Genomic DNA, 12,459 nt, shown 5'->3' with positions numbered 1-12,459 from the left:
ATTTCTAGCCAAATGTAGAATGTTCCTGTTTTGATTAATTTAATGGAGTGAGTTAGGTCTGCTCTATACCAAATTAGCATACCCCCTGAGTCCCTTCCCTGTTTCACACCTGGTAGTTTGGTGGATGGGACTACCAGCTCTCTGTAACCTAGAGGGCATCCAGTGGGTCTGTCTCCTCTATACCAGGTTTCTTGCAAGATGACAATGTCTGTATTACCGATTTCTTTGGTGAAGTCCGGGTTTCTGCTCTTCAGGCCAAAGGCAGATGACCTCAGGCCTTGGATATTCCAGGATGAAATAGTAAAGGCTTTTTGTTCCATAAAGTGTCCAATGTTGTTGGTCGTGGTTTGGCCTCAGGCCAGTAAGTGTGAGCAGAGCCTGCTGAGCATCTGGTACATGCCATTGGCTTGGGCGAGTGTGAGAGTGGGGGTTGGGACTGTTTGCCCGCTCACTACCTGGGCGTATGTGTGGCTTCCATGTTGAGGCCCTCTTTGTGGGGGTGGGGTGCATGGGGTGGGCAGGAGTGGCATAGGTCTGATCTGAGGGGGCCTAAATGGGGTGTGGGCATGATTGACGTGGGGGTGTTGATTGGTTGGGGTAGGGGTGTGGATGTGTCTGGGTGTGCGGTGGTCTGGATGTAATTCCTCTTGGCGTGGGTCCTCTATGTGTAGGTCCAGGGGGGGTCCTGCAGGTCTGGGAGGGTGTCTCGCTGGTCTGGGTGGGGTGTCTATTGATCTGTTGCTCCTGTGTGAAGTGTTGGGGATACGTTTGAGAGCGATGTCCTTTAGAGTTCGGGCAAAGATGGGCACTGCTGCCTTGTAGAGGTGGACCTGGTCATAGAGGCTGTTCAAGTCCAGGGTGGAGTGGTGGGCCAGGAAAACGTTTGGTTTTGAGGCACAGTCACGGGAAATACTTGCGTTTACCCGCTGTATTGTGGCAGGGTGGAAGTCTTTTCGTGGTAGCAGGGTGGAGATAACCACTTGTGCGTTGGGGAAAGTAGAAGAAGCCTTTTCAATCACTCCCTTCAGTGCTGTGGCCACTCTTTCCTGCTGGGCCCTCAGGTCGTTTGTGCCTGTGTGTATTATTATGTGGCTGGGTGAGCCTAGTTTGGCCTCAGACAGAAGGTCTATGGCGCTCTGGGTGTTTGGACACCAGAGTTTAGACACACTGTGTTTGGGAAAAAGTTTTTTTTCTTCTATATATTTCCCATTTGAGTCCATCAGTAGTACAATCTGTGTCTTGTGTTTGTCCTCAGTGGGAGTGGGGGGGTTGTCAGAAGGGCTATCAGGGTGGCTGACAGGGGGGGTGCTCAGGGGGGGTGAGAGCTCTCTCTCTCTCCCTCTGTCTCTCTCTGTCTCTGTCTCTCTCTGTATCTCTCTCTCTCTGTCTCTGTCTCTCTCTCTCTCTATCTGTCTCTCTCTCTCCTTCCCCCTCTCTCTCTCTCTCCCTCCCTCTCTCCTTCCCTCTCTCCCTCCCTCTCTCCTTCCCCCTCTCTCTCTTTGTCTCTCTCTCTCTCCTCCCCCCCCCCTCTCTCTCTCTCCTTCCCTCCCTCCCTCCCCCTCTCTCTCTCTGCTGAGACTGACCATCAGATACAGGCACCAACAGTCCAGTAAAAAGAAGCTAATTCAATTGATGCCTCTCCAAGTAATACAACAAATGATCAATTACCAGTGTGATCATGTGCCTCCCGTGTTGAAATATACATTTAAAATGGTCTGAGAACAACATTAGCAGGGCAAATCAAGCTTAGCCAATATGCAGTGATAATGTACTGGGCCTATAGCCTACTGCACAAACCTCATTGCTACAGAACTGTTTTTAACAGCTTAATGTTGCATAGACCTATGTTTTTTAAAGCCATGTTTATAAAAGAAATCTCAGCGGTAGATCATAGGCTTGCATTTTGACTCGAGAAAGTGATCTGGACTCAGAAAAAGGTTGGTGACCACTGCTGTAGATATTTTTTTCCCTGTTGGCTCATAGAAGTAAGCTGCTGAAATGGGAGTCTTTTTTCCCCGGTTGGCTCATAGAAGGAAGCTGCTGAAATGGGAGTCTTTTTTCCCCGGTTGGCTCATAGAAGGAAGCTGCTGAAATGGGAGTCTTCCTGTTGGCTCATAGAAGGAAGCTGTTGAAATGGGAGTCTTTTCCCCGGTTGGCTCATAGAAGGAAGCTGTTGAAATGGGAGTCTTTTTCCCTGTTGGCTCATAGAAGGAAGCTGCTGAAATGGGAGTCTTTTTCCCTGTTGGCTCATAGAAGGAAGCTGTTGAAATGGGAGTCTTTTTTCCTGTTGGCTCATAGAAGGAAGCTGTTGAAATGGGAGTCTTTTTTCCTGTTGGCTCATAGAAGGAAGCTGCTGAAATGGGAGTCTTTTTCCCTGTTGGCTCATAGAAGGAAGCTGATGAAATGGGAGTCTTTTTCCCTGTTGGCTCATAGAAGGAAGCTGTTGAAATGGGAGTCTTTTCCCCGGTTGGCTCATAGAAGGAAGCTGATGAAATGGGAGTCTTTTTCCCTGTTGGCTCATAGAAGGAAGCTGTTGAAATGGGAGTCTTTTCCCCGGTTGGCTCATAGAAGGAAGCTGCTGAAATGGGAGTTTTTAAATCCTGTTGGCTCATAGAAGGAAGCTGATGAAATGGGAGTCTTTTTCCCTGTTGGCTCATAGAAGGAAGCTGCTGAAATGGGAGTCTTTTTTCCTGTTGGTTTATAGAAGGAAGCTGCTCAAATGGGAGTCTTTTTCCCTGTTGGCTCATAGAAGGAAGCTGCTCAAATGGGAGTCTTTTTCCCTGTTGGCTCATAGAAGGAAGCTGCTCAAATGGGAGTCTTTTCCCCTGTTGGCTCATAGAAGGAAGCTGCTCAAATGGGAGTCTTTTTCCCTGTTGGCTCATAGAAGGAAGCTGCTCAAATGGGAGTCTTTTCCCCTGTTGGCTCATAGAAGGAAGCTGATGAAATGGGAGTCTTTTTCCCTGTTGGCTCATAGAAGGAAGCTGCTGAAATGGGAGTCTTTCTTCCTGTTGGCTCATAGAAGGAAGCTGAAAATGGGAGTCTTGATTTGGACATGTTGTCATTGTATTGACAATGATCTGCCAATTACACAAGTCATCCTATTGTTGTTTTACAAAACAACGTTTACAATGCCAGGAATGTGGGTTTAATTCCTGCTGAGGTCACCCATAGGACAACGGTTTAATTCCTGCTGAGGTCACCCATAGGACAACGGTTTAATTCCTGCTGAGGTCACCCATAGGACAACGGTTTAATTCCTGCTGAGGTCACCCATAGGACAGCGGTTTAATTCCTGCTGAGGTCACCCATAGGACAACGGTTTAATTCCTGCTGAGGTCACCCATAGGACAACGGTTTAATTCCTGCTGAGGTCACCCATAGGACAACGGTTGAATTCCTGCTGAGGTCACCCATAGGACAACGGTTTAATTCCTGCTGAGGTCACCCATAGGACAACGGTTTAATTCCTGCTGAGGTCACCCATAGGACAACGGTTTAATTCCTGCTGAGGTCACCCATAGGACAACGGTTTAATTCCTGCTGAGGTCACCCATAGGACAACGGTTTAATTCCTGCTGAGGTCACCCATAGGACAACTGTTTAATTCCTGCTGAGGTCACCCATAGGACAACGGTTTAATTCCTGCTGAGGTCACCCATAGGACAACGGTTTAATTCCTGCTGAGGTCACCCATAGGACAACGGTTTAATTCCTGCTGAGGTCACCCATAGGACAACGGTTTAATTCCTGCTGAGGTCACCCATAGGACAACGGTTTAATTCCTGCTGAGGTCACCCATAGGACAACGGTTTAATTCCTGCTGAGGTCACCCATAGGACAACGGTTTAATTCCTGCTGAGGTCACCCATAGGACAACGGTTTAATTCCTGCTGAGGTCACCCATAGGACAACGGTTTAATTCCTGCTGAGGTCACCCATAGGACAACGGTTTAATTCCTGCTGAGGTCACCCATAGGACAACGGTTTAATTCCTGCTGAGGTCACCCATAGGACAACGGTTTAATTCCTGCTGAGGTCACCCATAGGACAACGGTTTAATTCCTGCTGAGGTCACCCATAGGACAGCGGTTTAATTCCTGCTGAGGTCACCCATAGGACAACGGTTTAATAATTCCTGCTGAGGTCACCCATAGGACAACGGTTTAATTCCTGCTGAGGTCACCCATAGGACAACGGTTTAATTCCTGCTGAGGTCACCCATAGGACAACGGTTTAATTCCTGCTGAGGTCACCCATAGGACAACGGTTTAATTCCTGCTGAGGTCACCCATAGGACAACGGTTTAATTCCTGCTGAGGTCACCCATAGGACAACGGTTTAATTCCTGCTGAGGTCACCCATAGGACAACGGTTTAATTCCTGCTGAGGTCACCCATAGGACAACGGTTTAATTCCTGCTGAGGTCACCCATAGGACAACGGTTTAATTCCTGCTGAGGTCATCCATAGGACAACGGTTTAATTCCTGCTGAGGTCACCCATAGGACAACGGTTTAATTCCTGCTGAGGTCACCCATAGGACAACGGTTTAATTCCTGCTGAGGTCACCCATAGGACAACGGTTTAATTCCTGCTGAGGTCACCCATAGGACAACGGTTTAATTCCTGCTGAGGTCACCCATAGGACAACGGTTTAATTCCTGCTGAGGTCACCCATAGGACAACGGTTTAATTCCTGCTGAGGTCACCCATAGGACAACGGTTTAATTCCTGCTGAGGTCACCCATAGGACAACGGTTTAATTCCTGCTGAGGTCACCCATAGGACAACGGTTTAATTCCTATATATAATAGCAGTGTGTCCTTGCATGTGTGTTAGGTTTGGGGTTGGGGTTAGGTTGGGGTTAGGTTGGGGTTAGGTTGGGGTTAGGTTGGGGTTAGGTTGGGGTTAGGTTGAGGTGTTGAGGTGTGTGTGTGTGTGTGTGTGTGTGTGTGTGTGTGTGTGTGTGTGTGTGTGTGTGTGTGTGTGTGTGTGTGTGTTAACGTTCAGTAGCATGGTTCTCACCTTGGCAGCTGCCTTGGAGGGGCATTTGTTCTTGCTGCCTCTGGGACGACCCCTTGGTCGTTTAGGGACGGGCTCTCCAGTAGGTTCCTACGGGCAGACAGACATTCAGTCAGACAGAAAGACATGGAGACAGTCAAACAGACAGTGGGACAGACAGTGAGACAGTCACAGTCAGTAAGGCAGTCAGACAGACAGAAAGACATAGAGACAGTCAAACAGACAGTGAGACAGTCAGTAGGCAGTCAGACAGACAGAAAGACATAGAGACAGTCAAACAGACAGTGAGACAGACAGTGAGACAGTCAGACAGTCATTAAGGCAGTTAGACAGACAGCCAGCAAGGCAGAGAGACAGTGAGACAGTGAGACAGTCAGACAGACAGCAAGGCAGACAGACAGACAGTCAGACAGACAGCAAGACAAAGTCAGACAGACAGACAGCAAGGCAGACAGACAGTCAGACAGACAGCAAGGCAGACAGACAGACAGCAAGGCAGACAGACAGTCAGACAGACAGGGGGAGAAACAAGGTAAACATAAACATGGGGCTGAGCGTAGATTAGGAGAACATCCTATTCCCTATTTATTGCACAAAGCTATGGCCCAATGTCCTCCTCTCCTCCCCCTTCCTTCCCCACTCTCTCTCTCCTAAAGGAAAAGATCCCTTTCAACAATATGACCATCTACTGGTGGTCTCTGGGTCTGTCTACCATTTACTGGTGGTCTCTGGGTCTGTCTACCATTTACTGGTGGTCTCTGGGTCTCTGTACTGGTGGTCTCTGGGTCTCTGTACTGGTGGTCTCTGGGTCTGTCTACCATCTACTGGTGGTCTCTGGGTCTGTGTACTGGTGGTCTCTGGGTCTGTCTACCATTTACTGGTGGTCTCTGGGTCTGTCTACCATTTACTGGTGGTCTCTGGGTCTGTCTACCATTTACTGGTGGTCTCTGGGTATGTCTACTGGTGGTCTCTGGGTCTGTGTACTGGTGGTCTCTGGGGTCTGTCTACCATTTACTGGTGGTCTGGACCTGATACCTGGAGAGAACCATTCACTCTGACCTGATACCTGTAGAGAACCATTCACACTGACCTGATACCTGTAGAGAACCATTCACACTGACCTGGTACCTGTAGAGAACCATTCACACAGACCTGATACCTGTAGAGAACCATTCACACTGACCTGATACCTGTAGAGAACCATTCACACAGACCTGAAACCTGTAGAGAACCATTCACACTGACCTGATACCTGTAGAGAACCATTCACACAGACCTGATACCTGTAGAGAACCATTCACACTGACCTGATACCTGTAGAGAACCATTCACACAGACCTGATACCTGTAGAGAACCATTCACACAGACCTGATACCTGTAGAGAACCATTCACACTGACCTGGTACCTGTAGAGAACCATTCACACAGACCTGATACATATAGAGAACCATTCACACTGACCTGGTACCTGTAGAGAACCATTCACACTGACCTGGTACCTGTAGAGAACCATTCACACAGACCTGATACCTGTAGAGAACCATTCACACAGACCTGATACCTGTAGAGAACCATTCACACAGACCTGATACCTGTAGAGAACCATTCACACAGACCTGATACATATAGAGAACCATTCACACTGACCTGATACCTGTAGAGAACCATTCACACAGACCTGAAACCTGTAGAGAACCATTCACACTGACCTGATACCTGTAGAGAACCATTCACACAGACCTGATACCTGTAGAGAACCATTCACACTGACCTGATACCTGTAGAGAACCATTCACACAGGCCTGATACCTGTAGAGAACCATTCACACTGACCTGGTACCTGTAGAGAACAATTCACACAGACCTGATACCTGTAGAGAACAATTCACACAGACCTGATACCTGTAGAGAACCATTCACACTGACCTGGTACCTGTAGAGAACCATTCACACAGACCTGATACCTGTAGAGAACCATTCACACTGACCTGATACCTGTAGAGAACCATTCACACTGACCTGGTACCTGTAGAGAACAATTCACACAGACCTGATACCTGTAGAGAACCATTCACACTGACCTGATACCTGTAGAGAACCATTCACACTGACCTGATACCTGTAGAGAACCATTCACACTGACCTGATACCTGTAGAGAACCATTCACACTGACCTGATACCTGTAGAGAACCATTCACACAGACCTGATACCTGTAGAGAACCATTCACACTGACCTGGTACCTGTAGAGAACCATTCACACAGACCTGATACATATAGAGAACCATTCACACTGACCTGATACCTGTAGAGAACCATTCACACTGACCTGATACCTGTAGAGAACCATTCACACTGACCTGATACCTGTAGAGAACCATTCACACTGACCTGATACCTGTAGAGAACCATTCACACTGACCTGATACCTGTAGAGAACCATTCACACTGACCTGATACCTGTATTCACACTGACCTGATACCTGTAGAGAACCATTCACACTGACCTGATACCTGTAGAGAACCATTCACACTGACCTGATACCTGTAGAGAACCATTCACACTGACCTGATACCTGTAGAGAACCATTCACACTGACCTGATACCTGTAGAGAACCATTCACACAGACCTGATACCTGTATGTAGAGAACCATTCACACTGACCTGATACCTGTTCAGAGAACCATTCACACTGACCTGATACCTGTAGAGAACCATTCACACTGACCTCATACCTGTAGAGAACCATTCACACTGACCTCATACCTGTAGAGAACCATTCACACTGACCTGATACCTGTAGAGAACCATTCACACTGACCTGATACCTGTAGAGAACCATTCACACTGACCTGATACCTGTAGAGAACCATTCACACTGACCTGATACCTGTAGAGAACCATTCACACTGACCTGATACCTGTAGAGAACCATTCACACTGACCTGATACCTGTAGAGAACCATTCACACTGACCTGATACCTGACCTGATACCTGTAGAGAACCATTCACACTGACCTGATACCTGTAGAGAACCATTCACACTGACCTGATACCTGTACCATTCACACTGACCTGATACCTGTAGAGAACCATTCACACTGACCTGATACCTGTAGAGAACCATTCACACTGACCTGATACCTGTAGAGAACCATTCACACTGACCTGATACCTGTAGAGAACCATTCACACTGACCTGATACCTGTAGAGAACCATTCACACTGACCTGATACCTGTAGAACCATTCACACTGAACCATTCACACTGACCTGATACCTGTAGAGAACCATTCACACTGACCTGATACCTGTAGAGAACCATTCACACTGACCTGATACTGTATTCACACTGACCTGATACCTGAGAACCATTCACACTGACCTGATACCTGTAGAGAACCATTCACACTGACCTGATACCTGTAGAGAACCATTCACACTGACCTGATACCTGTAGAGAACCATTCACACTGACCTGATACCTGTAGAGAACCATTCACACTGACCCTGTAGAGAACCATTCACACTGACCTGATACCTGTAGAGAACCATTCACACTGACCTGATACCTGTAGAGAACCATTCACACTGACCTGATACCTGTAGAGAACCATTCACACTGACCTGATACCTGTAGAGAACCATTCACACTGACCTGATACCTGATACACTGTAGAGAACCATTCACACTGACCTGATACCTGAGAACCATTCACACTGACCTGATACCTGAGAGAACCATTCACACTGACCTGATACCTGTAGAGAACCATTCACACTGACCTGGTACCTGTAGAGAACCATTCACACTGACCTGATACCTGTAGAGAACCATTCACACTGACCTGATACCTGTAGAGAACCATTCACACTGACCTGATACCTGTGATAGAGAACCATTCACACTGACCTGATACATGTAGAGAACCATTCACACTGACCTGATACCTGATACATGTAGAGAACCATTCACACTGACCTGATACCTGTAGAGAACCATTCACACTGACCTGATACCTGTAGAGAACCATTCACACTGACCTGATACCTGTAGAGAACCATTCACACTGACCTGATACCTGTAGAGAACCATTCACACTGACCTGATACCTGTAGAGAACCATTCACACTGACCTGATACCTGTAGAGAACCATTCACACTGACCTGATACATGTAGAGAACCATTCACACTGACCTGGTACCTGTAGAGAACCATTCACACTGACCTGATACCTGTAGAGAACCAATCACACTGACCTGATACCTGTAGAGAACCATTCACACTGACCTGGTACCTGTAGAGAACCATTAGAGAACCATTAGAGAACCATTCACACTGACCTGGTACCTGTAGAGAACCATTCACACTGACCTGATACCTGTAGAGAACCATTCACACAGACCTGATACCTGTAGAGAACCATTCACACTGACCTGATACCTGTAGAGAACCATTCACACAGACCTGGTACCTGTAGAGAAGTAGAGAACCATTCACACTGACCTGGTACCTGTAGAGAACCATTCACACTGACCTGATACCTGTAGAGAACCATTCACACAGACCTGATACCTGTAGAGAACCATTCACACAGACCTGATACCTGTAGAGAACCATTCACACAGACCTGATACCTGTAGAGAACCATTCACACAGACCTGATACCTGTAGAGAACCATTCACACTGACCTGATACCTGTAGAGAACCATTCACACAGACCTGATACCTGTAGAGAACCATTCACACTGACCTGGTACCTGTAGAGAACCATTCACATAGACCTGGTACCTGTAGAGAACCATTAGAGAACCATTCACACTGACCTGATACCTGTAGAGAAGTAGAGAACCATTCACACTGACCTGATACCTGTAGAGAACCATTCACACTGACCTGATACCTGTAGAGAACCATTCACACTGACCTGATACCTGTAGAGAACCATTCACACTGACCTGATACCTGTAGAGAACCATTCACACAGACCTGGTACCTGTAGAGAAGTAGAGAACCATTCACACAGACCTGATACCTGTAGAGAACCATTCACACTGACCTGATACCTGTAGAGAACCATTCACACAGACCTGGTACCTGTAGAGAACCATTCACACAGACCTGGTACCTGTAGAGAAGTAGAGAACCATTCACACTGACCTGGTACCTGTAGAGAACCATTCACACTGACCTGATACCTGTAGAGAACCATTCACACTGACCTGGTACCTGTATTCTAGTTACAGGGTCTGTGAAAATGCAGGAATCGCGACTAGGTCTTTTTGATGCTATTCATTTACCTTAAAAAAACATGTTTTACCCCATATCCCTTTTAGATAACAGCTGCTATACAGAAGCTGGCATGGTAAATTAGTGGGATATTTGTCTGGGTATGAAAGGGGTATCTCATGCCAAACTGTTGTGCTTCGGCCACCAGTTGGTGTTTTGCATTTTTTTTCAATTGGGAATGTGTTTTATGAATGTTGATGTGAGTCACATCACGACTTCCTCTCGGCACTGAATCATATCCTTAATTAACAGTAAACACGTCTACATGAAGCCTTTAAATACACGTCTGGTGTATCTGATGAGATGTCTATAGATCACTAGGCACCGTCAATCAGAAACATCGCCTAAACAAGGTTGCTACACAAGGAACAGCTTATACATAGCCCGTCCGTCTCGAAACGATTCGCGTCAAAAAATAATTATAATAAACATCAACAACAACAAAAATAAACAAGAACAGGTCATATCAAATGCAAACACACAATTGTTGAGTCGTTCGTGGCAAAGTTATGTTGAAGGAAATGTGTTACGAAATAAAGTACGTGGTGCAGCTATTGCATTGGCTCAACCTATAGCTGAGATTTACTGGCGAAGCAAAGGGGGATACAACATCCTTAGCTCTATATGATTTATAAACTAGAAACAGCCGTTACATTTCACACAATAATATTATTCCCTGTATATTTGACATAAATGGAATTGTATAGTTCTGCGATCCTATATGTTGTTGAATCGTGAAACTCAGCCGCGACGGTTCGATGGGCTTATCTACAACGACCGAGTCCTATCTACTTACAATCACTGCCAACCTTAACTCCCTATAACCACATTTCAAAACAACCCGAACCTTTTTTGCGTGTGTAAACAGTAACAACAACATGCCATGCTTTACTGTCCCTGCAGATCGGTTTGATTGTTCCAAGTTTTGCGTTAACGACATCGGTATAGCGCTGCAAGCTGCATCCGGACAGAGTTGCCTATCCCCAAAGCGCAATGGGAACGTACACACACACTAGCATAGTAGCAACTGCATATATGTCTGACATGTATGTTAACCTACATCGGATAAATAAATACATTAGGACCGACCTTAACAGGCTTCCTCGGTCTGCCCGGTCTGCGCTTGACCGGAGCCTCTGCAGCCGCCGCAGGCTCCGGCTCCTGGGTCCCGGTCCCTGAACTCTCCCCGGCTTCTTCACCGCGTGCACTCATTGTGACTTTGTACCAAAATAGTAATCTCTCTTGCAGCAGCTTCTAGTCTACTGTACTACACACACGGTCAGCCTGGATCCTATCCTGCCCTGCCTGCCCGCACACCAACCGACCACACCGCCAGCCACCGGACGTCCTGGTGCAAAAGTTTGAAAGGGGGAATCCTCCTGTTGTAAACTAATGCACGAATCAACCGGCGGGTCGGCTATTAAAATGAATCGGAATAAGTTTGTGCTGCTGAAAAGAAAAACAAAAGGAAAAAAATGCCTGGAGGGATTTTGATGTTGCTTGGGTGTATTATGAACAGCACGTGCTGCCCACTTCGGTATTTGGCTCAGGAAAAAACCCTCCCCGTCTCCCCTTTCTGTCGAAGTGGGTGGGGGGTGGCTTTGGTGATAAAATAAGCCCGTGATCGATTGGAATTTCAGCTCCTGTCCTTACAAATGAGCGGGAGAACTATTGAAATGAAATGGTGACAGCTGCAGCACTGTCAAATCCACGTGTCACGATTTGACTGACAAATACCAATAACTAGACGTTAATACCCTATAGGCTATATGGCCCCCAGGGCAAGAGTTTTTACATGGGATTGGCAAGACTACTAAAAAAACAGAGGGCATTATAAATGCATCTCCACAGCCCACACGAAACCAGCCTACTCACTGAATGAGAATGAGGTAAAAATAAAAAGAGAGAGAGAGACAGAGAGAGAGAGAGAGAGAGAGAGGCAGAGAGAGAGAGAGAGAGACAGAAGCAGAGAGAGAGAGAGAAACAGAGAGAGAGAGAGAGAGAGACAGAGAGAGAGAGAGAGAGAGAGAGAGAGAGAGAGAGAGAGAGAGAGAGAGAGAAAGCACCTTTCCTGTGGGTGGATAATGGCGGTGAGGAAGAGAGAGTGAGGGAAGCACCACAAAACAAGAAAAAAACTGGCCC

At 46.8% G+C, this 12,459-nt stretch overlaps 1 protein-coding gene across 1 annotated transcript in view; it reads right to left on the bottom strand.

Annotated features, from left to right (window-relative positions):
- The window catches only part of LOC135532344 (high mobility group protein HMGI-C-like), a gene marked incomplete at its 3' end in the record, with an annotated part of 31,677 nt that extends 19,497 nt beyond the window's left edge, over nt 1-12,180 (bottom strand). Inside the window, exons 1-2 of the mRNA XM_064959910.1 lie at nt 11,407-12,180; nt 5,025-5,111 (exon numbers count right to left, since the gene is read on the bottom strand). Coding sequence (XP_064815982.1) covers nt 5,025-5,111; nt 11,407-11,529 — 210 coding nt within the window. The remainder of the gene's footprint in view (nt 1-5,024; nt 5,112-11,406) is intronic.
- Between the last annotated feature and the right edge of the window lie 279 nt (nt 12,181-12,459).

Source organism: Oncorhynchus masou, unplaced genomic scaffold, assembly GCF_036934945.1.
Source record: "Oncorhynchus masou masou isolate Uvic2021 unplaced genomic scaffold, UVic_Omas_1.1 unplaced_scaffold_1827, whole genome shotgun sequence".
NCBI classification, from domain to species: Eukaryota; Metazoa; Chordata; class Actinopteri; order Salmoniformes; family Salmonidae; genus Oncorhynchus; species Oncorhynchus masou.
This window is presented reverse-complemented; position numbering and strand designations above follow the sequence as displayed.